At 42.8% G+C, this 25,026-nt stretch overlaps 1 protein-coding gene across 3 annotated transcripts in view; it reads right to left on the bottom strand.

Moving 5' to 3' along the window:
• Positions 1–24,824, bottom strand: part of MAN1A1 (mannosidase alpha class 1A member 1) — a 150,264-nt gene extending 125,440 nt beyond the window's left edge. For 2 of the 3 annotated variants that reach the window (XM_065680985.1, XM_065680986.1), the window contains exon 1: positions 23,928–24,824. In XM_065680985.1, the coding sequence (XP_065537057.1) occupies positions 23,928–24,530 (603 nt within the window). In that variant the 5' untranslated portion in view covers positions 24,531–24,824. Of the gene's footprint in view, positions 1–16,570; positions 16,723–23,927 lie in introns of those variants that run through there. The other variant, XM_065680987.1, reaches the window with a different exon arrangement.
• Positions 24,825–25,026: the final 202 nt, after the last annotated feature.

The following is a 25,026-nucleotide window of genomic DNA, read 5'->3' as shown; positions in this document are numbered from 1 at the left end:
AGGAAAGTCTGTGGATAGGACTTATTTTCAAGCACACATACTCCTTTCTTTTCATTCTCTTGCTTTCTTTTTCAGGCAGATACATAAAATCACACAGGTTTTCCAGATCAGGTCTGTTGATTCCACACTTTAAGTTTTCCAAAGGAGATCAATCAAAGCGTTTACTGTACTTAAAACTACAATACAGAAGAGACAAAGTGTTTGCTCTCCCTCAAACTGTTTTAGGTAGTTCAGCATAAACTATCCAAAACCATCTAGGAAGTTTGCTGCAGCTGTTTCTAAGAAATACTTCAAAGATGAGCCCAATTATGTGCCAAAAGTGAAACCCAAACATCCAAATCATAATAATAACCTCCAAAAAATAACACCTGTGTCAAGTCACTGAGCTACAAAGTGTCTGGTAGAGTAGAGCTGATTGATAAGTTCTCTACTGAAAATCCAGCTGTCCATGTTTAAGAAACAGCTTCCCCTTGACCCACAAAAACCAGCAACCAAACAACTAAAAAACACATCAACTTCACTTGCTGTGGATAGAAAGCCGAATTTGACAAGTCCCTTTCAGGCATACTGAAGGGTGAGATGCAGATCAGGCAGGGACTGAGCTTCCCCAGCAGCCTACTTGACAGGTCCTGTCAATTTTCATTTCTGGTTTACTGGCTGCCCATGAGCAAATTTTGTAAATTCTGAAGATTCTATTTTTGAATGAAATATTTTTGGAAAATATATAAATTGTTCTTTTCTCTCACATTTCTTCCCAAAATCTCCCCCCCACGCCCCCGAGGAATGTTCTCTATCCAGCTCAGGGCTTGATCCCTTTTTCAAGTCTACCTTTATGTTTAATTGGGAAGTGATAACTATGGTAAATTGAAAGAACTTGGGAAGGGAAAAATGGGAGAAGGGAATACAAGGGGAAACAACTCAGGTGTTTGAGGGCACGTCATCAGTGCATCTTGGAATCTGTGGATGCTCTGGTCATATCTGCAAAGTAACTTATGCAGCAAGGGGGAACCTGGGTGCTCCCCATCCTGCCAGTGAGGGAACAGCTGGAAGGGACCTCCTGACGTCCTCACAACATTCATAATGGAACAGACCTTTCCCCATGTTTATTACTCATCAACTCAGCATTCAGGTAATACTAATGCAATTCTGTTTAAGACAGGCAGGAGTTCTGTTTGTGGCAATCTGAAATCCAGCATCTAACTTCAGGACTTTTTTTTTTTTTGGTGGTTGTTCCTTTCAGAAATAGGTTTCACTCAGTACAAGCCAGGTAACAACAATTCCAGTTCTTATAAGATCCCCAATACAAAAACTGACTGCTAGATGAGAATCTACTGCAGCTTCCTATCTCTAACAAAAGTTTAGGAACAGTACAAGAAAACAAGTATTTCCTACGAGTTCGGAGCTTGAGAGTCAGGGCCTTTCAGAGCCAGATGTGACGCTTGTATGATTAATAATCCCCAGAACAGGTCTTTCTTGAAATTACTCAAACATTTTCTGAACTTTTTATATTATTTATATACACAACATCCTGCATAAAGGGCTTTACAGCTCTACAACATCATGTATGAAGAACAGGTTTGTTCTGATTTTGTCACCTAGTAGTTTCATTTGATGTGCCTTATATTTCTCAGAACAGGCTTAAATAAAATCACTAAATATGCCATAAGAATCAATGCCTTATTATTGCCTCTTTCTCCAAATTACCTTACTTTCCTGGAAAACACTAAATAAATTTATCTTAAATTTTGAAACAAAGTATGTTTTTATTATGTATTTTGGTAAAAAACTTTGCAGTGGAAAACAGACTGTCAGAGATATGTAATTTAGCTTTCTTCTAATTATGTACTATTTGTGTATTAGAAGGGGCCAAAGTGCTTTAAATCTGCCTTAGCACCTGCATTCTAAAATGGGGAAGCAATTCTGATCGTCTCTGAAATACTTCCTAAGATTCATCCATAAAAACCTTACATAAGATATGTGTCGTCATAACATCCAGTTTCTACACCATGCTCATAAGCAGCACCCTTTTACTCATACTGACTGACATGCAGGTTACCTGCCTATGATCTCACATCTCCATACACTTACTGATTTCAGAATCAAATTACAGAAACACAGACCTTTTAACTTTTAGGGATTCAAGTATAATATTTAGCACATTACCCTAACATGCCTTAGAAATGACAGCTTAGGACAAGAGATTTGAGTCCTTCTGAGCTCCCTTTTTGAGCATGGAAGTCAAACGTGAAAGCTGTTTGGCTAGCTTCTTACAGTCTTCTCAAAACGGCAATATTTTTTCTTTCCTACAAATTCTTTCAGAATGCCTCCCTTCAAAAATGAAAGGGGAAAAAACATTTGTTATACTACATTTTTTACAAAAATGTGAAATGTTTCACTCTGACGTCAAAGAATTTAGGAGAGACATTTAATTTCTTACAAATGCTCCCCTGCTCTTGTGTTACTTTGGTTTCTCATTCCAAGGTTTCCATCCTTGTAAATGACCACATGAAAAGAAAACCATCACAAAAACATCATCCTGACACATCTGCGAGTCTCTCTTGTCTGCACACTTTCACAAAATGCTGAATTATATTTTCCACATGCACAGGAGATGACTGACCACACATAGAGAGCTCATTTACACATCCTGACTTGGAGCCGTAATAGTAGCTTTTTTGTTTGTTAGTTTGTTTGTTTGTTTTAAAACCAGCACACTTTGGAAGGTTCTAGCATCACCTGTTCACAGTAGAACACAATGTATCCTAGTTGTTTTCTGTTAATCATAAAAAGCAAGCCCTGTCACCTTCTGCATCCAGTGATTGAAGTCTGCCAAGCAGATGGAATACTTTAGGACTCTCTTTGTCAAGGCTTACAAAGGCAGCCTGGAGACCTCTATTCTGGCATAACCATTCATTTTAACAATTTTTTCTTGATTTGCAGCGTGTTATTAGGAGCTACTTCAGAATACCTTAACTTTATTTCTCAGAATTTTTAGCAATGCAGTATTGCCAGTGCGTATCTAAATATACACCATTTTGAAGAAGTAAAAGGAAGTATTTCTCTTTAAAAGGTATGGTATTAATTTAGAACCCAAGCAACCTACAGTAGTCCACTATGGACAGACAGCAGGAAACTTAATTCAAGAGTCCACTGACTTTCATGTCTATCTTTTTCACACACTTATAAGTGTTTCATGAAATAGGAAACCTGTATGTATTTGAAATATGAACTAAGGGCTAGTACAAAGCACAAAAAGAAATGATTTCTCTATACAATAACAGGGAAGTGGAACAGTTTACTTGTTCAAACAAGTAAATTACCTTCTAAAATAGGAATCAAAACACAGGATGCTGCGTGGACAGGAAATTCAGACTTCAGAGAATTAGCTTGTCACTTAAACAAAAAGCTACTGGTCTAAAACGTCATTTTAAAAAAATCAGTAGTGTGAGGTCTGTTAAATTAAAGTTAAGCTTATCACTGAAGGCGGAAACTTTTCTCTAAGTTCGGGGCAAGCAGCCTAACTAAAGATGGTAATACACACTTTGTATCTACGACAACAAAACTCCATACCTGGAAACTCAAAGCTGCACCCCATACTAGTGTGCTATCACTGATTTTGCTGCCATGGTAACAGCTTTTAATAGTAATGGCTAGATGCCAGAGACTTACATGCAGTTACAACCTTGGCAGGCATATTGGGTTTGTGTGACAAGGTTTTGGTAGTAGGAGGGGCTACAGAGGTGAGTTCTGCGAGAGGCTGCCAGAAGCCTCCCTCACATCCAATAAAGCCAATGCCAGCCAGCTCCAAGACAGACCCACCGCTGGTCAAGGCTTAATCCACCAGCAATGGTGGTAGTGACTCTGGGATAACATATTTAAGAAGGGGGGAGAAGTTACTGTGCAACAGTGTGTGTGTGCGCGCATGTGTGAAACACCCTGCAGAACTGCAGCCAGTGAGAGGAGTGAGAGAAACAGCCTTGCAGACCCCAAGGTCAGTGTAGAAGGTGGGCAGGAGATGCTCCAGGCACTGGAGCAGAGATGCCCCTGCAGACCATGGTGCAGACCATGATGAAGTATGCAGTGCCCCTGCAGCCCATGGAGGTCCATGGTACAGCAGGTCTTCACCTGTAGCCCACGGAGAACACTACACAAGGGCAGGGGGATGTCCAAAGGAGGCTGTGACCCTGTGGGGAAGCCTGTGCTGGAACAGGTTTGCTGGCAGGACTTGTGACTCCACAGGGGACTCACACTGGAGCAGCCTGTGTCTGAAGAACCGCACCCCATGGAAGGGACCCGCACTGGAGCAATCTGCTCCTGAGCGACTGCACCCCTGGAAGAGACCTACACTGGAGCAGTTCATGAAGAACTGCAGCCCATGGGAAGGACTCATGATGGAGAAGTTCATGGGGGTCTGTCTCCCATGGGAGGGACCCCATCCTGGGGCAGGCAAAGAGTGTGAGGAGTCCTTCTCCTGAGGAGGAAGAAGCAGCAGAGACGTTATGAACTGACCACAGCCCCCATTCCCTGCACCCCTGTGCCACTGCAGGTGAAGAGTAGGTAGGAAAAAAAAAAAATAAAAAAAATAAAAATCCAGAAGGAAAGTTGAGCCTGGGAAGTAGGAAAAAAAAAAAATAAAAAAAATAAAAATCCAGAAGGAAAGTTGAGCCTGGGAAGAAGGGAGGGGTGGGGGGAAGGTGCTTTTAAGATTTATTTATTTCCAATTATCTTACTTTGATTTTGATTGGTAATGAATTAAATTAATCTTCCCCAAGTCCCTATTTTGCCCATGTCAGTAACTGGTGAGTGATCTCTCTCTATCTTAGTCTTGACCCATGAGACTTTCATTGTATTCTCTCTCTCTTGCCTAGCTGAGGAGGGGAGTGACAGAGCAGCCTTGGTGGACACCTGGCATGTCCAAGTTCAACCCATCACATCGGGTTAAGGCTACTTACAAACTTTCAGCTGGCATGGTTCACTAAGAGTTAAAAATTTACCTGCACTAGATAAGGCAATGAAGTGCTGATGTAGATACTGAAGGGGAAATCTTAGTGTCCCATTTGTCAGTCATAAAAACAAACAAGCCAACTCTATCACTGCCTTAGCCTGCTGAACAGAAGAGACTCATTTCCTTGTATTCTACTTGTACCCATTAATAGCCTACATTCTTTTAAGGCTGTCATTCTTTGAGGAGAAATCAGCTTTGAGTGTAGTGCTCTTACACATACTAGCATAGTTGCTTTGATAAAAGCTACTAGGCAGAGTGTTCATCTGCTACAACTCTGAAATAGGTCACTAACCATTACTCCAGCTAAATCTAAGCAGGCCCCTCCAGAAGTGTCACACCAGTCAGAGCCCACAGCTGAAGTGTTGAGCTTTTCACATCCCATCCACTAGCAGTGAGTCATGGCAGGAAAGCCTTTGGGCTGTGCAATACAGGAGAGAAGGCTTTGCTCTGGTGCATGACGTTACTGGAGATGGTTATGTATCAGGGCTTCTCACCAGGGACTGAAAGTAAAAGAGTAGGCCTGCTCTTGGTTCCATAAACATGTCACTAATTAAAATATGCAGCAGCTCAGACATTTAATTTCTCTAGCTGACTCCATGCCTACTTTATACTTGATGCTACTGCTACTTGCTAACAGGTAATATCTAGAAGCAACAGCAAGAATCTAACAAGTTTAAATACTGAATGAGTATTTTACACTTTTGAGAAGGTTTCAAAGTCAGCATCAAATATACATACCTGCTTCTAAAAGTCAATAATGCCTGCTGATGCAAGCTAATGCTGTAATCAGACCACAAACTAAACCCAAGGGGGTATCAAGCAGAATGGAAAAAGAAGGGTCTGCAAGAGAAGCAACATACCAAAAATACATCTGCATTTCATGCAATCCCTGGCAGCATTAAGTAAAATTGAATTCAAGAATTACAGTCTTAAAAACACCAGCCCTGAAAAACTTAATATTTGCAGTCTGGTATTTGTCATTGATTTTAAGAGAAAATGGTTACTGCTTTCTTTCTCAATAGAGGCATCCCCTGTGGGGTAGTATTTGCCTTGTTTGAAACTGACAGATACAGTACATAAGTACTCATCCACTGCAATACCCCAGTTCTTATTGGTTTCCATTTTCAATACTGAAGGAGCAATATTAGAATGCTTTAAGAAAGCACTGGGAAAAGCCAGTTTCAAGCCATCATGTCACAGTATCCTTAAAAGATAGACAATGGGAGAGTTTAATCCCTCTCCCCAGCTGGAGGGATCTGTGGGTGATCCGTACACGTACACTAACATTCTTCTTGGGAAGAAACTGCTGTAATTAATTTGTTCATGCAAGCTGTGTTTTTTATAGATCAAAGTAAACTACAGTTTTAGTTAGCTTGGCTTTCATCCACATTATAAAGCAAATAAAGGAATCAATGTTCATCATATGACCAAAGCTTCAAGAAAAAAGTACAAATATTCCAAAATCCACCTTCATTTCCAGAAATATTTGGCCCCTACAGTCCAAAAGGCTTGGAACCAAGTGCACATAAATCTCTTCTATGATCGACACCAGCACACACACTCTGCCTTCAGGGAAGATGAGTTTTCAGTGGCAAGATATGTGCCAAAAAAACACTGGGCTTTTGGCGAATTTGCCTCTAGCTCTACCCTGGCAGAGCCATGGCTGGTTAGATTAAACGTACTGCCAAAGCCCAAGGAAGAAAAGGAACATGGGTTCATGCTGAACTGGGAAAGTGGTTGACTGTATAGACCTTGAAAGGTCAGGAAGAGATAAAAACTCTTTTCCTCACAATACATATTTTCAGTATTTGCCTGTAGAATCAAGAAGGTTTAGAGATAGATGCCAAAAGTAATTAAAATTATGCTAGAAAAAGCCAAAATATTCCTAAAATTACCCAGAGGTATTACTAAGGTAATCGATACTTCAGTAACACTAAGCCTATCGTAAAAGCTGGAAAGCATGAATGAAATGAGTGATGTCCCAAAGTGAGAGGGATTAACTACATAGATTAACTGTACAAATTAACTGTTACCAAATTCTTTGTACAAAAGGATGATCAAGAACTGCTAATTAGGATTTTCAGTAAGCTATAAAATGGTGACTAAAATTTATTTTAAAACATGTTTTGACTTGCAAGCAAATGCTCTTCTTACTCAGAGGTCTATATTTAATTAGCATTAGCACTTCTGAAGATCAAAAATGTTATTTATCCTCAGCAGTCCAAAGGGGAAAAGGTAAAATATATGAATAAAATATTTAATCAGATTTCATATGATAATCATTAGTATACCTTTATATAAAGCTATACAGTAAGCTTCAAGAACTACTTTACATCATCTGAGGTGCCAAACACTTCCTCCCTACTCACCAGCCGAAATAAGGGCCTTTCCGAGGTTTCAGTCTCATACGCAAGCCAGAATGTCTGTGAAACACTCATGTTCATTTCAGTAAGAGTAAATACAGACAGAAAAGGGTGTTATAGCTCTGTCTTCTCCATGTTTAAAAAGACAGTAAAAATTATAGCTTGGCTTTACTTGTTTGGTGATGATTCCACATATTAAGATATGAGCTTTTCTTTAGTCTTTTTTCATTAATACACATATGTAGTTAAATATACATACACACACATAGAGTTTCCTCCACTTCACTCCAAACACTCTTTCATATGCTGGTTTCTTTGGAAAATTGTGACACATTCGTCATGTTCCCAGTTACCAGTTTTCAAATGAAAGTGGAGAAAATTTTCCTTCCCATACTTTAATTGTCCCTTATCTTGTCAAAAAACCCACAAAGCTTCTCTCCTCCTGCAGAGCATCTTTGGGGAATTTAATCAGGTTCTTAATGATTTTAAGGAAAAGACTGCTGAAATTTGAGGAGGGGGTGGGCATGATGATGGTAGAAAAGGTAAGATATAACAAATTCCCAGTTGTTTTGATCACAGCAGTACAATGCCACCCAGGATGTTTCCTATAAACAGCATATTTGAAACTGGATATTAAAGCACAGCAGGAATATCAAAGAGAAATTATGAATAAGTTATTTTCTTTCTGATTATAGCACATTCACAGATAAGTTATTTTCTTTCTGATTATAGCACATTCACAGATCATTTTACAGCCTGCACAAGTTCCCTACGTAACACAGGGCTAATGGCAACATGAAATTACCAAGTACAGGAGTATCACTATTAGTGAAACTGCCATAAAACCAGCCTCAAAGTTCTTAAGGAAATGCTTCTCCACGTGGACATAAAGTAGGGCTGGTAAAACAGCCAGGTATGTTTAGCACTGAGGCAGTAAATCACATCCCCATTTATTTACACTGCAGTGTTCACATGAACACAGAGGACTTTCAAAGATGGTTTTGAGACTTGCCTTTGGCATCAGCCACTGGTCTTGCTCCTTCCTCAGAAAAACAAAGCATACACATTTTTCAAACGGTGGCATGAATCTGAAGTGGAAATGACTCCTCATAACAAAGAAAAAAAATTAGACATCACAAAAATATTGTGTTCAAACTAAAGGGAAGAAAAAACTCCACAAAATCTCACCCACCACAGAACACAGTAATGGGTACTTAGCACACCAGGAAGCTGTTATACTGAAATGAACACTACAGCTAACACCAACGCCCCCCTCCAAAACAAAACAAAACCAACCCAAAAAACAGCCAAGAACCCCCAAACCCCAAATATTTTTCAATGCTCAACACATATAAATCAGAAGACTGCTCATCCAAAGTTTCTTTTCACATGCAAGAGACCCAAGTGGTGTGACTTCAATAGCTTAGACTATAGGTTCTGCTTTACACTGGAAAATGAAATGCGAAATTTTTACTTCAAGTCACAGATCGAAAACGTAAAAGTGGAGGTGCAGCCACTGGTCACGCTTTGAATTGATAAACAGGAATCAAAATAACTTTCTTGATGAAATGAGGGCTCCATGCACAGACACAGTAGGAAATTTAAGAAGAAAAAAAAAAAAGTAAAACAAGCTTATCTCCTTTCCAAAATGTGGAGGCCCCTTCCTCAGACTTATTCAGTTCCCACCAAAAGCAGTCAATGTAGGTTTTATAGCTATTTTTTCAGACTTTTACTTTAAGGGCCAAATAAAAACTATGGGCGATCACTGTTCCTGTAACAAAGGGTCATAAAGTTGAGGCAAAAGGAAGGTTATGTATTCCCTGCTTTAGTTGGAAAGCACTTTGCTTCTCACATCAGAAAATCAGAATAGGTGTCAAACTGAAGAGATACTCCTGTATCGCTGTAATGTTGGAAACCTACTCTAGAAGTACTAGTGAAGAAGTACTACTCCTTTAGAAGTGACTAGTGAGTCTGGACATTGAGCATGAGGCAGTGGAAAGAAAGACTTCTTTTTCAAAACCAACCTTCTGTAAAGCCAGACTTCTTTGTGATGTCAAAAGTGACAGAAAATCAATGCTGATGAGTTGGACTTTCATGAATTGGTAGAGCAGTGCAAATAGCATAACCCTATGTAAGTCACATAACAGAAAGTTTCTAAGCTAGTGATGAGATCCTTAAGAAAAAAAATCAAATAGAACTATGTTTTAAATATAATTCAATACTATCCATTTCAGTTACAATACAAACTCTGAACTTAATCAGTTTCAAACTGACACTATATTAGCTTTCATAGCCTTAGTTTCATATTTGCTATGATTAAACATCACAGTTGATATTTTGATCAGACGTATGCAGAGAAGAGTCACTTCAAAACAGCACACAATTTTTCAGTGGTATGCTTCCAGCCCGTGCCGATATGCTAGTAACACATTGACACCGACAAAAGTGGCAAAAGCTGCAAGTATGAATTTTGTTTTGCATCAATAGCTTGTATTTCAAAAATCCAAAGGAATCCCCCACATTAACCATATCTGTATGTCCAGTAAACATTTCCTCTTTTTTAAAAAGTTCCAAATACCTGCTGAGCTAACATGTAGTTGCCTGCTCAGCTTCTGTCCTGGTTTCAGCTGGGACAGAGTTAATTTTCTTCCTAGTAACTGGTGCAGTGCTGTGTTTTGTCTTTAGTCTGAGAACAACACTGATAACACACCAATGTTTTAGTTGCTGTTCAGTAGTATTTACCCTGATCAAGGACTTTTCGGTCTCTCACGCTCTGTCAGTGAGGAGGGGCACAAAAAGCTGGGAGGGAGGAGAGACAGGATTCAAACCAGCCAAAGGGGTATTCCATACCATAGAACATTGTGCCCAGTACATAAAATGGGGCGAGCTGGCCAGGAGGGACCAATTACTGCTCAGGAATGGGCTGGGTGCCAGTCAGCAGGAGGTCAGCATCACTGCATGTTGGGATTTCTTTGTTTTATCTCCTTTTTGTTACTTCCCTTTCCATTATTAGTAGTGTTAGTATTGTATTATTCTACTTTTTTGCAGTTCTCTTTCCCATCCCACTTAGGAGGGAGGGGGGAAGTGGGGGAGGGCAATGAGTGAGTGGCTGCATGGTGCTTAGCCGCCAGCTGGGGTTAAACTATCACAGCTTCCTTAACGAAACTGAGAGAGGCAGCACAGAAGCAAAGTAGCCAGGAAAGGCTACATGCCATTTGCCTCCATTACCCCACCCCCCCATAATAAAATCTCACTTCGAGACAATTAATTCATGAATGAGAAACATCTAAACCCCATGCCTATTTAAATGCTAGACAGGGGAGTTTAAGATCCTGAAGGAACTGCGTAATAAAGACAAGTAATAAAGACCCCAGACTTCAGAGGAACAATCTCAGCTTGTTCAGTGACCTGATCTGCAGGATCCCATAAGAGAGTTCCTTGTGGGGGATAAGGTGTCCAGGAGACTGCACTGATCTTCACTGTCCCATGGAAGGAAAGCAGGGTGGCTGCATGAGGAGGGACCTGCTGAGACCAAGGCCAAGCTTTCAGGGAAGCACACAAGTGAAGGTAGGGGCTGCCCCACAACAGTACAGAAGCACTACCCAGGCCCAGGGTAAAGAAGCCAAAAAGCTCAGCTGGAAGCCACCGTGGAACAGGAAGGGCCCTTGCAGGTGCATCAGCAACAAAAGAAGGACCACACAAAACAGGGACCTCCTGATGAACAAGTTCAGAAAGCCAGTGATGAAGGACATGAAAAAGACCAAGCACTGTCTTTTTTGCTTTGGTCTTTACCAGCAAGGGAAACTCACGGGGCTAAAGTGGCAAAAGCCTGGGAAAGGTGTCAGGTAAGTGAAGACGAAGGTAGGAATAGAGCACTTAAAATGGACACACACAGGTCCATGAGACCAGAACAGATACTTCTGACAGTGCTGAGGGATTTGGCTGATGTCATTGCAAGGCCTTTCTGGATCACCTTTGAAAGGCCACAGTAACCAAGGGAGGTCCCAGATAACTGACGAAAAAAGCAAGAAGGATGATTTGAGAAACTGCAGGCCAGTCAGCTTTATTCCAAAGCCTGGGAAGAAAATGGAGCAAATCCTCCTTGAATCTATTTCCAGGAATATGAAGGACAGAAACAATTTTGTGAACAGCCAAGTATAATTTCCCAAAGGCAAAATGTGCTCAACCAACCCAGTTACTTATTACGATGAAGCCCCTGGCTCTGTGAATGAGGACAGAGCAGCAGCATCATTTACCTTGACTTTTGCCATTTTTGATGCAGTCCCCCTTAACACTACAGCAGCCAAAAAGGCACGGACTAGGTGGCTGTCCAATAAAATTCATGAAAAAGAGTTGCTGGACTTCCAAACTCAAGACAGCAGTTAATAGGTCAAAATCCTAGCTACGAGCAACACTTCCCTCCAATTAATCTGAACATGTCCTCACTAATTTCATTGGTAACATAAAACTCCAGCAATCAAGAAGCTGGAAAGTAGAGCTCCCACTTGAACGGCTTCAATCGCTGAAGGAGTGAGCTGAGAGGCCTTGTGAAGCCAAATAAAAGCAAATGCAAAAATCTTATACATAATGTGGAATAAATAATCCCATGCCACAGTACATGATTGGCATTTACAGGCTAGAAAACAGCTTTGCAACAAGTGCCCTGAGGTTCCTGAGAAACAACTGGCTGAACACAAGTAAGCAAGACATCCTTGCCATGATGAAGGCTAACTATACAGCGGTCTGCATCAGCAAGAATGCATGCTAGTGATGGGAAGCAATTAGCACTTTCTAGGTGACATTCCTGATGCCCCAAATAGGAGCCCTATTCTTGGTTTTCAGCTCTTTTAGACCTATTAGAGGTTAAAAAAAAACCCAAACAACCGAAAGCACAGGATGTAGAAGAAGACTGCTGGGCATGGGTTTGTTCAGAATAAAGGCAGCTTCTTAATGACTTAGTGGGTACTCATGGAGAAAAGCTAGCAAAGCTCTTCCCAGTGGTGCATAAAGAAAGGAGAGAAGGCAGTGGTCATCACCTGCAGCAAGACAAATTCTAACCAGATAAATAATAATTCAAAACTAGCTACAATAAAGGTCTTCAGACACTTGAATACATTTGTCCAGAGGGACCACAGAATCCACTCTGCAGGAATTTTCCACACTTGAATACACAGTAACAAACTACCTGATTTATCTTTTTTAAGGTATTTAACCCTGCTCTAAGCAAGAGATCAGGCCTCCAGAGGTCCAGTGGTGAGTTTGAATCTCTCTCCATCTCAACAGCAAAATCCTGCACAAGTTTGGGGGAAAGAACAAACAGGACTATGGTGTGCATAAATGCAGACCAACCATGTCTCCCGAATGATTTCAGATGATCAGGCTGCATATGAAAAGTGCGTCCATGAAGCCTGAAAACTTTCTCACAGAACATCTGCTTTACACAAGTTTAGTTTTATATAATAAAAAAATAACTTAAGCAAAACCGATTATTGAATTATAAGAATTTCTTGCTCCACCCCAGTGTTCTGGATTTTTCTTGCAGCATATTTATAATTATTTTCCCAATTTAGATGACTATTCGTAAAAACAAAACCCCATACCTTTTGTTTTTCCAAGGTGTTTATTCCAATCAGAGCATGCCCTCAACTAACTACATCTTCAGTTACACACAACAGAATTTATCATTTACCAATTGTACAATATATCTGTCTCTTATGGAAAACATATATATGAGGAGAGGTACAAAGACATTTCTGTCTCAATATATGAATTACAGTGGGTTGGATGGGGTTTTTTTGTTTGTTTGGTTTTTAAGAAACTGCATGAAGAGACTTACAGGCTTTTCTTCAGAAAGTTCGTATTTTGAAATGCCCTTCTTGATCTGTGATGTCACTTCAGCCCTTGACAAGATCACACATGTTTCTATGAAAAGTCAGTTCAGGTTCAATGCCATGCTTACTGTAGAGCTTTACAGAGTAAGACATAAAAATATCAGTCAGCTTGCAGTTTGTCTTTACATAGCATAGTTTTTCCCATGATGATTCTTCACAGTCTCACCAGAACAAAGCAAACAGCATGCAGCTTTAAAGTACTAAGACTTTTAAAATAGGTAATGTGTGTATCTCTTCTGCTCTCTAAATGGGAATCAGGTTTTCTATTGCATGATGGCAGGGGGATCGTTGCAAATGATCAACATCTATTTCTCTTCTTTAAACTTGTGTTTAAAGAATCCAGTATTACTATCTAGGTCCAACACAAAACGTAAAGTGCAGTTCTCAAAATCACAGATGGGTGGAGAACTATAACCACAGTAGCAGGCAACTGAATTTCCCTACAGACAGCAATATGGGCAAAGCTTTATCATTAGTATTACCACTCAGTGCACCAACAGATGTCAGTGCTCAAAGGCACTGAGAAAACTGACAGCAGAGTTAAGGACTGGGTCTGCATATGTGTGTCTATCAGTGACTAGTGAAATTACTATCTCCTTAGGCACTATACTTTGAAAGCCAAAATGGTTTTTAGCTTGGTATTATTTTCCACAAGCTACTTCCTATTTCCTTGGAAGAAAGCAGTCCCTGAACAAAAGAAACCTCAAAAGGCAGAGATGTTTATTATGCAATGGACTAAGCAAAAGAAAAATATGCAGATACTCTGGAGAAAAAAAAAAAGAAAAAAGAAAAAAAGCCTCACAGCAGTCTGAATACTAATTAAAGAAGCAGGCCACACCGATCTAATGCAATTTCATTGCAGTGTTTTAAAAGCATACGCTGACTTTGAATAAAGAATTAAAAAAGAAGGTGTATGTTACCAAGCAGTAAGATCACCCCTCCACATGTCAGAAAATGTAAAATTCTGGAAAAAAGCATGAGGCATTTTTTTTTCCTTTCTACTTTATTCATATAAGCAATATGCAGCACTGCCTCTAACCTGAATGCCAGCAACGTGTATCTTCTCGAGAAGTGTAAAGCTGCATGCTTTTACATTAAAATTGCAACATCTGTTTCTGTCCAGCATCAAAGAAGTTGATTCTTCTAAAATAATTTTTTGAGATGCACACAGGAAGTCTTGTAACAGCCAGATGTTTCATAGTCATCAGCTCATTCATTGCACAGAAAATTTTGGTCTTTTGTTCAATACTGCCTACCATCTCTGCCAATCTTCACGTATTTTCTGACCTTATTAGAGATTTGCATTTTGAAAAAAGGCCCCAAGTTTCTTAGAAGCCAGACTTCCATTCACTTGCTTTATTCGAAGACAATTTAAAAGCAAAGGTACATAGTTTCCAAGAGAGAGTGGGAGGACAAATGAAAGTAGATTTTACACTCGCAGTTACCTTTGAATAACAGACTGTGTACCTCAGTGTTCCCACAAGGGATGTGTTGTAAGAATGTAACAGCAGATTATGTGCTCATCCAATCTCTCTGAAAAGCTTTTAAAATTAGAGGCATCAGAATGAGCAATACCTGTATCTTCATAAACACCAGCTATAAAATCCGATCAGCTCACTGCAGCGTTATGGCAAGTTGTCATACTATTTTGTACCACCATTTCTTGGTTACAACAGAGTTCAAATGGAAGATTCCAAGATGCAATAAAGGCAAACTGGGAGTTTCGCTATCCTACTTGCCTTCCTTCAGAACACCACTGGACCAGAGCATTTGATCCCAAGTACTGGTTAAAAAGCTCACAGCCACAGAACCAGGGAGCCTGAGGTTTAGCCTCCCCTGTTATCAACAGCGTTAACAGCAGCAGTTTAGGGCAAACCAGAGCTGTTCTTGTGCAGCACTGAGCCAATCTCCAAAGCCCAGGTTTAAACTGACCCTAGTGAGCTGACATGCCCAGGCTAGAGACCTGCAGTGTGGGTAGGAAGAAAGACAGTCTTTGCCCAGCACACAGCAACAGCCCATTGCTCAGTGGGGAGCAATCAAAAAGGATCCAGGTAATCAAGCTCTGCTCCTACACCTGTCACAGTGTGCAATCTTGTGCAAGTCACTAGACCCCTCTCACCCCTGGAAAACCAAACTGCTTTCTCATAGTGGCAAAGTCTTCTGGACTCTCTGCGGGCAAGGTTGCTGAGCACTGTGATCCAACAGCGGCTTAACCACAATTCTGCAAAAGGTTTCACTTACTCTGGTTCAGGCAAGCATGTGCTTTATTACTCACCAATTATGTTTTCATGACAGACTTGCAGACCCAATTATAAGGAGTCATGGAAAACAGAAAACCAAAGACACTGCTTAGAAGTATTCACACATTCTTAAAAACATGCTTAAAAACAAACAAACCAACCCCATAACAACCAAGAAAAAACAAACAAAAAAAAAAAAACCCAAAACACACTAAACAAATTTTGTGGATTAAGAGGTTTTCGGACAGAAGAAGGAATCAGTATACTGAGTATTTGGTACATTGACCATACTAGGTCTACCTAAACAATTATTTTTTTTCATTTGTAAAATGACAGTTCTAGAATAACTTTGAAATAGACCAAAAAATACTCCAAAACTGAATGTCTAAAACATACTGCACACAGAGGCACATCCGAATCGTTGAATTTCTTACCAAAAAAGCAGTGTTTCATCATCTCGGTACCATCTCAGGTGGCAGTTTACTGCCAAAAGTGCTGCACTGTTAAGACAGCTGCAAACACTGACTCAAAGCCACTTTCCAGACATATTACTCTTATTCTGCAAAATGGTAGGAAGACAAATTTATTATTTCTAAATAAAAGAACTACTTTTTAGGATATCCTATTGAAGTTGAAAACCACAGAAATTTATACCTATGCTGGCTCCCCTAAATAAATAAATAAATAAATAAATAATAAATAAAAAAGGAACAAACAAACCAAACCCAGCCAAACAGAAAACTAACTCAATTCACACAGCAATATGTTTCAAACAGCTTTAAGAAAAGGTCTGCCCATCCAACAGTCATACGAGTGCTTCTGTAATGGCATTAATTACCTTCCATAAGAAGTGCTGTCTCCTGTCTGCCCATGATTTCCTTTTCGTATTCCTGCGCTTTCATTAACATTCAAAGAAGCTATCAAAGCCTGGCTGTCTACCACTCTTATTTTCCCCCTGAATGAGATAAGACATTTTTATGGCCTTAGCGGCAGATTTTAATAAACAAGTGGAATTTTTCTGCTTCGCTTTGCCCACAGCACAGAACCACAGCCTTAAGCAACTGTACTTACCAACATTATGATTTACTCTACTTCTTTATATTAAATGGCTGCCATAGGGTGCTATACTAACATTGAATACAAAATCATCACCATGAGAATATAACTTTTGCCAAAATGCAGGAGACATTCCATTTTAAGCTTTACCTCATGTCTTTACCTCACTTTATTTAGCTTTCACAAAAAGAGTCCTGTGTGTCTGGAATTTACATTTTGCCTTTGCATAAAACGTGCATGTGGGTTTTCAGTTAAAGAATTAATCATGTGCTTGCTTTTTTTGTGAAAGCCAGATGTTTTCCGCTGAACATTTAAAGCCTTTTTTCATTTCCCCACAATTCTGAGGATCCAGTTACATGGGACTTTCAGTTTTGGTAAATTTACCTGTTGAGAACATAGAATTCTGAACATAAGGAAAGTAAATATTATTCTTAGCTCACAGAAAACAGGTGTAAGGCTGAAAAAAGCCCCAACCAACTAGCAACGGGAATACACCCAATTCCAGTCAAATACACACCCAGCCACACTCTCAGACATCTGAGACATCCCTCCATCTCACGACCAATGCTCAAATGAGACAGGTATTTGCCTGCATGACAGAAACTTCAACTCATTTGACTGAGAAGAGGCTGCCAGGTTCTCAAAAAAAAGAAAAGAAAAAAAAACCAAAAAAAAAAGCAGCTAAAGCAACTCATCTGAAACAATGCCCCCTCAAAAGCGCCTTTAGGGCCCACAGCACAAAGAACATTAATTGGGCAAAGGCATACCCTATTTCATGTCTTGTGGACAAAAAGATGCCTCAGTTCCATTCTCCTCTACATTGCTCTCCTCTCAAATGCATTCACTTAGTGGGCATCCACTGATTCCACTGTGCTCAGACCGCCACAAAGAGATGTTGGTTCCCTACCCCACCAGGCCATGCACCCAACAAAAGCGGATAGAACTGGCTCTGCATAGGGTCTGCTGAGAGGTTGCTCAATAGACTCACTGAATCGTGCTCTTGGTAACTCAGATGAAGCTCCTCTGCATCTTGTAGTGCCATTATCCCTAAGCAAGCAATTTAACTTACTGTTTTGTGACATTTTAGATGCTGCAAGATAAGCCCTGCCACTTCCAGCTGCCACTTCACAGGAGCACAGATCTCCCAACAAACCCAGGGAAAACGTCTACAGCCCTGTAAAGATGCCCTTAACTCAGGGGTATAAGGTACCTACCTTCCTACCTACTTGATTCCCTATATTTAGGCACTTAATTCACCTCCTTAGTGCATTTATAAGACCATTAAAAAAAAACCCAAAACACAAACAAAACCCTATAATAAAGTGTTTATCAGGAAGTAAGGCACTGCAAAACAATCAAAAAGAAAAAGCAGATACAAGAATTCTGAAGATTATGGGTACGTAAATAAAGCCGGGAGGTGGGGGGTGGGGGTGTCAAAATTCATTTTAAACTCCTTCAACAAACTGAATGTCAGCTACAAGACGGCTGCATTAAGGTCACACAGTACTTCAAGAAAACTTCTTTTGAAATGCATTGCATCATAAGCATGTTTCCAAGAACCACCACACTGCTTACTACATGTAAACTCCTTTCCTTTCACTTTATCTTGTTCTTAAAGAAATGTACCATCAGGGAACACAGCTTTTTCTGTTTGAAAACCAATCAAATGAATATCATCACAGCTGCATTTTAACTCCTTCCCTTCCTGTGAAGGCCCCCACAGCCTTCCTCCCAGTAAAATTGCTCTGAATCTTGGGTCTACAGAAGCTGGCACTTCATTAATTCCTGCCATTGTGTTTCTTTTTCCCTTTTCTGTTCCCAGAACAGGGTCTGGGAGGTAACAGTCTCCTGAAGCGCAGCACTTCAGCCTGCTACAGAAGGTTATTACAGTAGTTGAACCTTTGCTTTGCAAATGTCACATTGCAGAGATTCAATTTTAGCGGAGAAGCTAGACTAGAAGATCAGATATCAGCTTCCAGAACGAGGCTACCTGAAAGATGTTTCATACCTTCTTCATCCACATAGTACTACTGCTTCCTTACCACAGCCAAAACTAGCACCAAGTCCACCCTTCCATCGAGACCTTCAACTTACCAACTTGACAGAAAACTATTCAACTTTTTTGCTCTGGCCATTTTCTGCTGGTTTAGTGAGCTGAAGCAGCTTACAAAGTACTACCGTGCAATTAACGCAATGTAGACAGTGGAAGACAGTCAAAAATAGTTAAGAGACTTCCCCTTCTCTTTTGACAGCAAAAAGTATTAGTGAGCTCACCTTGTTTTACAAAAATCACCAAAAGGAAATAAATCTTGCCCCAGCCTGGAACTGGACTCTCCTAAGCAGCAGCACCTGGATACCAGGCAGTGGTAAAGTGAGAAGGCACAAGGGCCAACCACCCTTCTTTAGCAGCAAGCCACCTTCTATAATTTCGGCATCACTTCTCCTTGTTAATGGGGAAGTTCTGATTATGTCCAAGTACTGCTATGTCAAGCATGTACTCGATCTCCAATTAATGCTTTTTTCATGCTCACAAGCATTCCTCCAGATACTTCTGAACTTCCTTGAAACACTACTGTTACTTTTTGCTTAACCTAATGACTTCCAACTAAACTGCAAAAAAGACACCATAAGAAACAGTTAAACAAACAAAATGAATGCTGAGGGTTTATGTAGCTCCAAAATTCACACTGGCAATATAACCTCAAGTCAGTTCTTTATAGAAGGCAGCCTGAAGAGATCTTGAGCTGCAAAGTTTTGTTTTGCTGACTTGTATCCACTGCCCTGTTAAGCTCAAAGGACTACTACTCAGGAATGACCACAGAATCAATGAATTAAATTCTCTCCAGGACTTCTACTAGAGGACTGAAACAGTTGATAGCTGTGCAAGTATTTGGAGCACTGCATGATCATGATCTTCAGACATCAATTCCAGTCTACCAAGGAGACTTTCATCCTGAAAACATATCCAAACATCTCTGAACAATAATGTGTACAGTTTCCAAGCTAGCTACCTTAGACAAGAACAGCACAGCCACATTAGTATGGTGCTCCACCAACACCAATAGCTTGCTGTTCAGCAGGATTAATTAGCCTGGGCAGAGCACTGCACTAATGTGATTATATTGCTTCTAGTACCTGAGCTAGCACATTCATCATTTTCTATTCCTTTCCTCTGAAATAAAGAGTTCAGTTTTTACTATTTTCTTAACACCTAAATAATTCAATCTTCTTTTTTCCTTTTTTTCCTTCTTTTTTGAGGGGGGATGGGCGGGGGGGGTGGGGGGAGAGGGGGTGTGAGGAGGTTGAAGGGAGGGGGAAGAGAAAAATGAGATTTGGAAAAGATTCAAAGTCAGATTTCCCTAAATGAAACTGTGCATCTCCTGCCTTGATAGCCTGTTCCCACCATTACCATTCTCTTCTAATCACCCCCGCTCACATCAAGGTGCCATATTTTCCAAACTGCTTATGCATCCGCAAGTCTTCCCTGGACACCAGAAATAATTATGTCCAGCCACAACCGGCAATGAGAAGAGCAGACTGGAAGACTTTCAGCTTATTAGAGTGAAACAGAGTCATCATTGCCTTCCACTGCCCCTTCTTTTTTTACAGGTGGGGAAAAAATCACAGCAGGTACTTGCTCAGAAGAGGGGTCACCTCTCAAGACAATGAGGTGAAGAACAGAAATACAAACCACAACCTCCTTGTTCACCAACTGGGGCTCCTAACAGGACACTGAAACCGAGACCACTGTGAGTTATACCAGGTACCCAGACCCTGATGCAAGTTACAGAAATACCAGAGCATCAGTTGAACTGCCCAAAGAACTGATGTTCTGACAAAACACAAGTGCACTGGTATGCTCAAAAGCAGCTGTGTTTCTTTGCTTAAGGCTTCCTGAGGCATCTGGTATGAGGAAGATACTCAGAGCAGGCAACATTAGGTCAGCCAGCAAAAAAATCAGCAGTCACAAGCAACTGACAGCGGTTTTACAACAGGAAGTATGGGGCGAAACCCTCTGCCAGCAGTACTGACAGCCCTCCTTTCGAGTTTGCCTTTAAGTCATCATCAGAAAAGAAACAGAGGAATATTGCAGCACCTGTTAGTATCTCTGGTCTTTGGCCCACATCCCTTATCTGTGCAGGCACGCCTGTGCACAGGCGGGCCCTGGGGGTGTAACGGTGGGACAGATGCCACACACAGACCTTGGAAGCAGCTGTATTACTCTGACAGAGTGGAAGGCAGCAACAGCAATACAATCGCCACTTGTCCATGTTTCCACAAGTCTTTTAGTTGCTTGATAAGCACCTAGCAACTTATTTTTCTAGTTAATTATATACATCTATGCTGGTTTCAATACTGAAAAAGGTTCAAGAATCTTTATATTCCCACCTGTATCAAGTTTCACTTTTTTTTTTTTTCAGTACAGAAAGGCATGCCATAGAAAAAAGTGGTTGAAATTTCTGTAACAAAACTTGGTTAAGAAAAGCTATAAAGCCAAAGCGTTTTAATGTTTTGTGATCATAAATCATACTGTGCAGGCTAAACTTCTAAGCACTTATTTCAAATTAAAAAAATTAAGCAGGAAATTAACAAAACATTTCCAAGCTCTGTTCCATCAGCTTCATGTCATCATGCTGATGAGACGGGGCTCTTCTGGGACAGAAATACAGGGAACAACAAACTTACATTTTTGGTTTTCTTTTCCTTTAAAATAGCCTGCTTCCTTGTGTCAAAAATATCTACAAGAATACTTTCAAAGTTTGAATTCTAGGTATAAGATGTACATCATACAATGCAGACACAAATTCCAGGCATAAAAATATAGTATGAAAGCAGAAAGATTTTTTTCATGTTTGCTCCTCCAGCTTGTAACCACCAAGCACAAGCGGATACTTTAAGGGATACTTCCAGTTTCTGTATGTGTACAGTGAAACACAAGCATTCATACTTTAAAAAGTTACATGTAAGTCTATTTCCAAAAAGGCTGCAGGTTAGAATTCCAGCTTGTCCATAAAGTATCAACATAAAAGAAGTAGACAAGAGCTTGGGAAGAAGGAGAGAAAAGCAACATAAAGGCCAACATATGAAACAATATGAAGCAAGTTAACACAGAATAGGAAACACTCTTTTACAGCCAAGTGGGACAAGGCAGGGACAGTATTCTTTAAAAAAGAAAAATCAAAGCAGTCGAAACACGGGGGGGGGGGAACCCCACAACAAAACAAAACCAAAAACAAAAACCAAAACCCAACAAACCAGGCAAGAGCAGTTAAGTAAACAACATGTTAAGATCACATACTGAATCAGAAGGAAAGGACACTCCCAGAAACAACACATAGTACCGAGGACAGGCTGCCCAGGGGGGTTGTGGAGTCTCCTACACTGGAGATATTCAAGGCCCGCCTGGACAAGTTCCTGTGTGATGTACTGTAGGTTACCCTGCTCTTGCAGGGGGGTTGGACTAGATGATCTTTTTAGGTCCCTTCCAACCCTTGGGATTCTGTGATTCTGTGATTCTGTACTGAGGTATGAAATGAAAACATAGATCTGGAAACTAAGTGCAGTCTCTCCGTTATCTCCTATGCTTACGTGGCCAGAAATCTGTTTTGGGCAGTTACTGTGTTATTGGTGGCTCCTGTGTAGGAGTGGAGGAGAAAGAAGACTGACGGAATGAAAAGGAAGGAAGAAATATTGAAAAGATACTGGGATATGTATGCACATACACATATACGCAAATATACACATGCATACCTGGATCCATACGTAATAAAAGAGAACTTGGACTAGTCACATAGCAAGACAACCAAAAGCAGCAGTATATGTAAGTTTTCTCTTTTTCTCCCTGCTTATTTACTTGTTGCAGTCTTCTACACTACAGGATTGTGTTCATCACATTTGGAGCCTCATTACTTCTACATACTTCTACATGGCAATTCAAGATAACTAGAAAGAGTTTGCTGGTATTTCTAACTGTTCTGTGTGCCTCGGGGAGCCTGTGTGACTAAACCAGAAGACAACATAGCCTCTGCACACTTCAAGATGTGGTCTATACCATGTGCGCACTCCTGAGAGTTTCTCCCTTCAAAATATCATTGCATTGGTATTCACTGCTTATGGCTGCTGCACAATTTGCTAAAATAGTTAAACTGATGCAAGGACTCTAGAGCACAGAGCATAACTTGAGATTTGTGAGAGTTCATTATCTGATGCTCTGTAAGACGTCAGGGCTCACTTTTCAGACCACTCTGTACAAACGCAAAAAAAAAAAAAAAAAAAATCTCTCCAAATGAGGCTAACAGTGTTTCACAAACAGAAATACTCAGTAGTTCTGGTCTCACTCCTATCACTACAGAACAGGAAACGTATGCTACTGATTAATCATAAAACCTAATGTCTGCAGGCAGCTGAAATTGTCAGCTCGATAGATAAATCAGCCAGTAACGATGGGAAGATGAACTACATTATCAAGGAAATTCTTCTGTCAGAGGACCGTGTCAAGCTCTGCTCACGATAGTCTTGCCTATACACAGTTTGGAGAATTTCTCTACGGAACGACTTTACAACGGTACCTGAACCAACCGAATAGCAAGGAATTTGTCAAAACCCACAGGGCGCAGACACCTTACCGCTATAAGCTACAATAACTGTATTTTCCCAAACACCCTCAAATCTTTCAGCAGCCGCTATCAGTGAACAGTGAACTGCATCAAATCGGGACATGCATATCGCGACATTCCTAAGCCGCTGCACCCATCTCGCGCCCGGGAACGCACCCGGCTTAGCCGGGACAACTACTCCTCTGCCACCGGTGCGGCACGGGGAGGGTGCCGACTCCCGTCCCCGTGGATCCATTCCCGCGCCCCGGTGACCCACTCTCCGCTCACCGGCCGGTGACAGAGCCCGGGATGCGCCTCGGGGAGAGCAGGCGGACCCGCGTGTCTTGACGGTCCCGGGGCCGCTACCCCCAGCTCTCTCCCGGCCCCTTTTCTCCCCGGGTTTCGGTGCAACAGCGGAAAGAGATTGGCAACGTAGGGAAGAAGAGAGAGAGATGGAAGGAGTCGCAGCCGGCACGGAGCGCGCCCGGCACCGGCAGTGCCGGGTCCGCAGGCAGCGCTCGCTCCACGGCCCCGCAGGGGTGCGAGACGCACCGCGGGCTGTGAGGGTGCAACCGCCAGCGATGAAGCCGACCTGCACGGCGGGGCTGCCGAGCGAGGCCCGGACGGAGACCCCCTCCCGCAGGGAGCGGGAGAAGCAGGAGGGCTCAGGACTCCCCCTCCAAGTCCCTCTCCGCCAGCCCCGACAGCGACCTGTTGCCCCGCGCGAGGATACCGACGGCGCAGTCGCGGGAGCGGTCCCGTCCGCCGCCACCCACCTCCTTGATTTTGTCTCTCTTCTGCCGTACGGCGGGGTCGGAGGGCTCCTGCCCCACGGCGCCGACGGTCTGGCGGAAGAGACGCTGGGGCAGCCCGGGGGCGCCTGCCTCCTTCCTACCGCGGGCGTCCTGCAGAAGTTTCTCCTTGTCCTGACGGATGTCCCTGCGGATCTCCTCGGGCAGCTTCTGCAGCGTCTCCTTGGCCTCCCGCAGAGCCCGCTCGTGGTCCGCGCGGATCCGCTCCAGACTGCCCGCCCCGCCCGCGGCGGCCGCCACCACCGCTGCCGCCGCCGGGCCGCCTCCAGGCTGCGGCGGGGCGCGGGGCTGCCCGCCGGGCGGCGGCGGCGGCGGCTGCAGGGCGGCCGAGTGGAAGAAGACGCCGCTGAGGAGCTTGGAGGAGTCGGGCAGAAAGAAGATGGCCCCGAAGCACAGAGTGATGAAGGCGCTGAACACCAGCAGCAGCACAAACTTCTCCGTCAACCGGAACGCGCCGGGGCCCGCCGCCTTCCTGCCCCCGCTACCCGCGCCACCGCCCGCGGGGCCGCCCAGCGCCCCCGGCCCCGCCGCGCTACCGAAGAGCGGCAGCAGGCTGGCGGCGGGCATGACCCCCGCGCCGCCTCAGGCAGCGCAGGGCAGCGCGCCCCGCCGCCGCCGCCGCCGTGCAGGGACCGCACCGGACCGGACCGGGCTGCTCGGCTCGGCGCCGGCTCCGCCACCGCCCCCTTCCCGCCTCGGCAGCAGAAAGTTTCCTCGGGCGGACGCGGCAACTTTTCCCTTCGCCGCCGGCAGCGCTCGGCGTCTGCGGGGCTGGGGCTGGCGCTGGCGCTGGCGCTGTCAGCTCCAACCCATGCTGCCGGGCCGCCGCCGCCGCGGGAGCCGCTCCCCGCTCCGCCCGCGCGTAACTGCCGGGCGGCCGGGGGCGGGGCGGGGCGGGGCCGCCGGCGGCCCAATGGCGGGGGGGGCGGGGCGCGGGAGCCGCCGCCGCTGCTCTGCCGCCCTCCCGCGCTGCCGGACCCCCGGGCTCCGGGGCTCAGCTCCGCGGAGAGGGGGCTCCCCGGGCGCTGCCCGCCCGCCGGGGAGCAGGCGGGGGGGGGGGGGG

This window comes from Lathamus discolor, chromosome 5 (assembly GCF_037157495.1).
Source record: "Lathamus discolor isolate bLatDis1 chromosome 5, bLatDis1.hap1, whole genome shotgun sequence".
NCBI lineage: Eukaryota > Metazoa > Chordata > Aves > Psittaciformes > Psittacidae > Lathamus > Lathamus discolor.
This window is presented reverse-complemented; position numbering and strand designations above follow the sequence as displayed.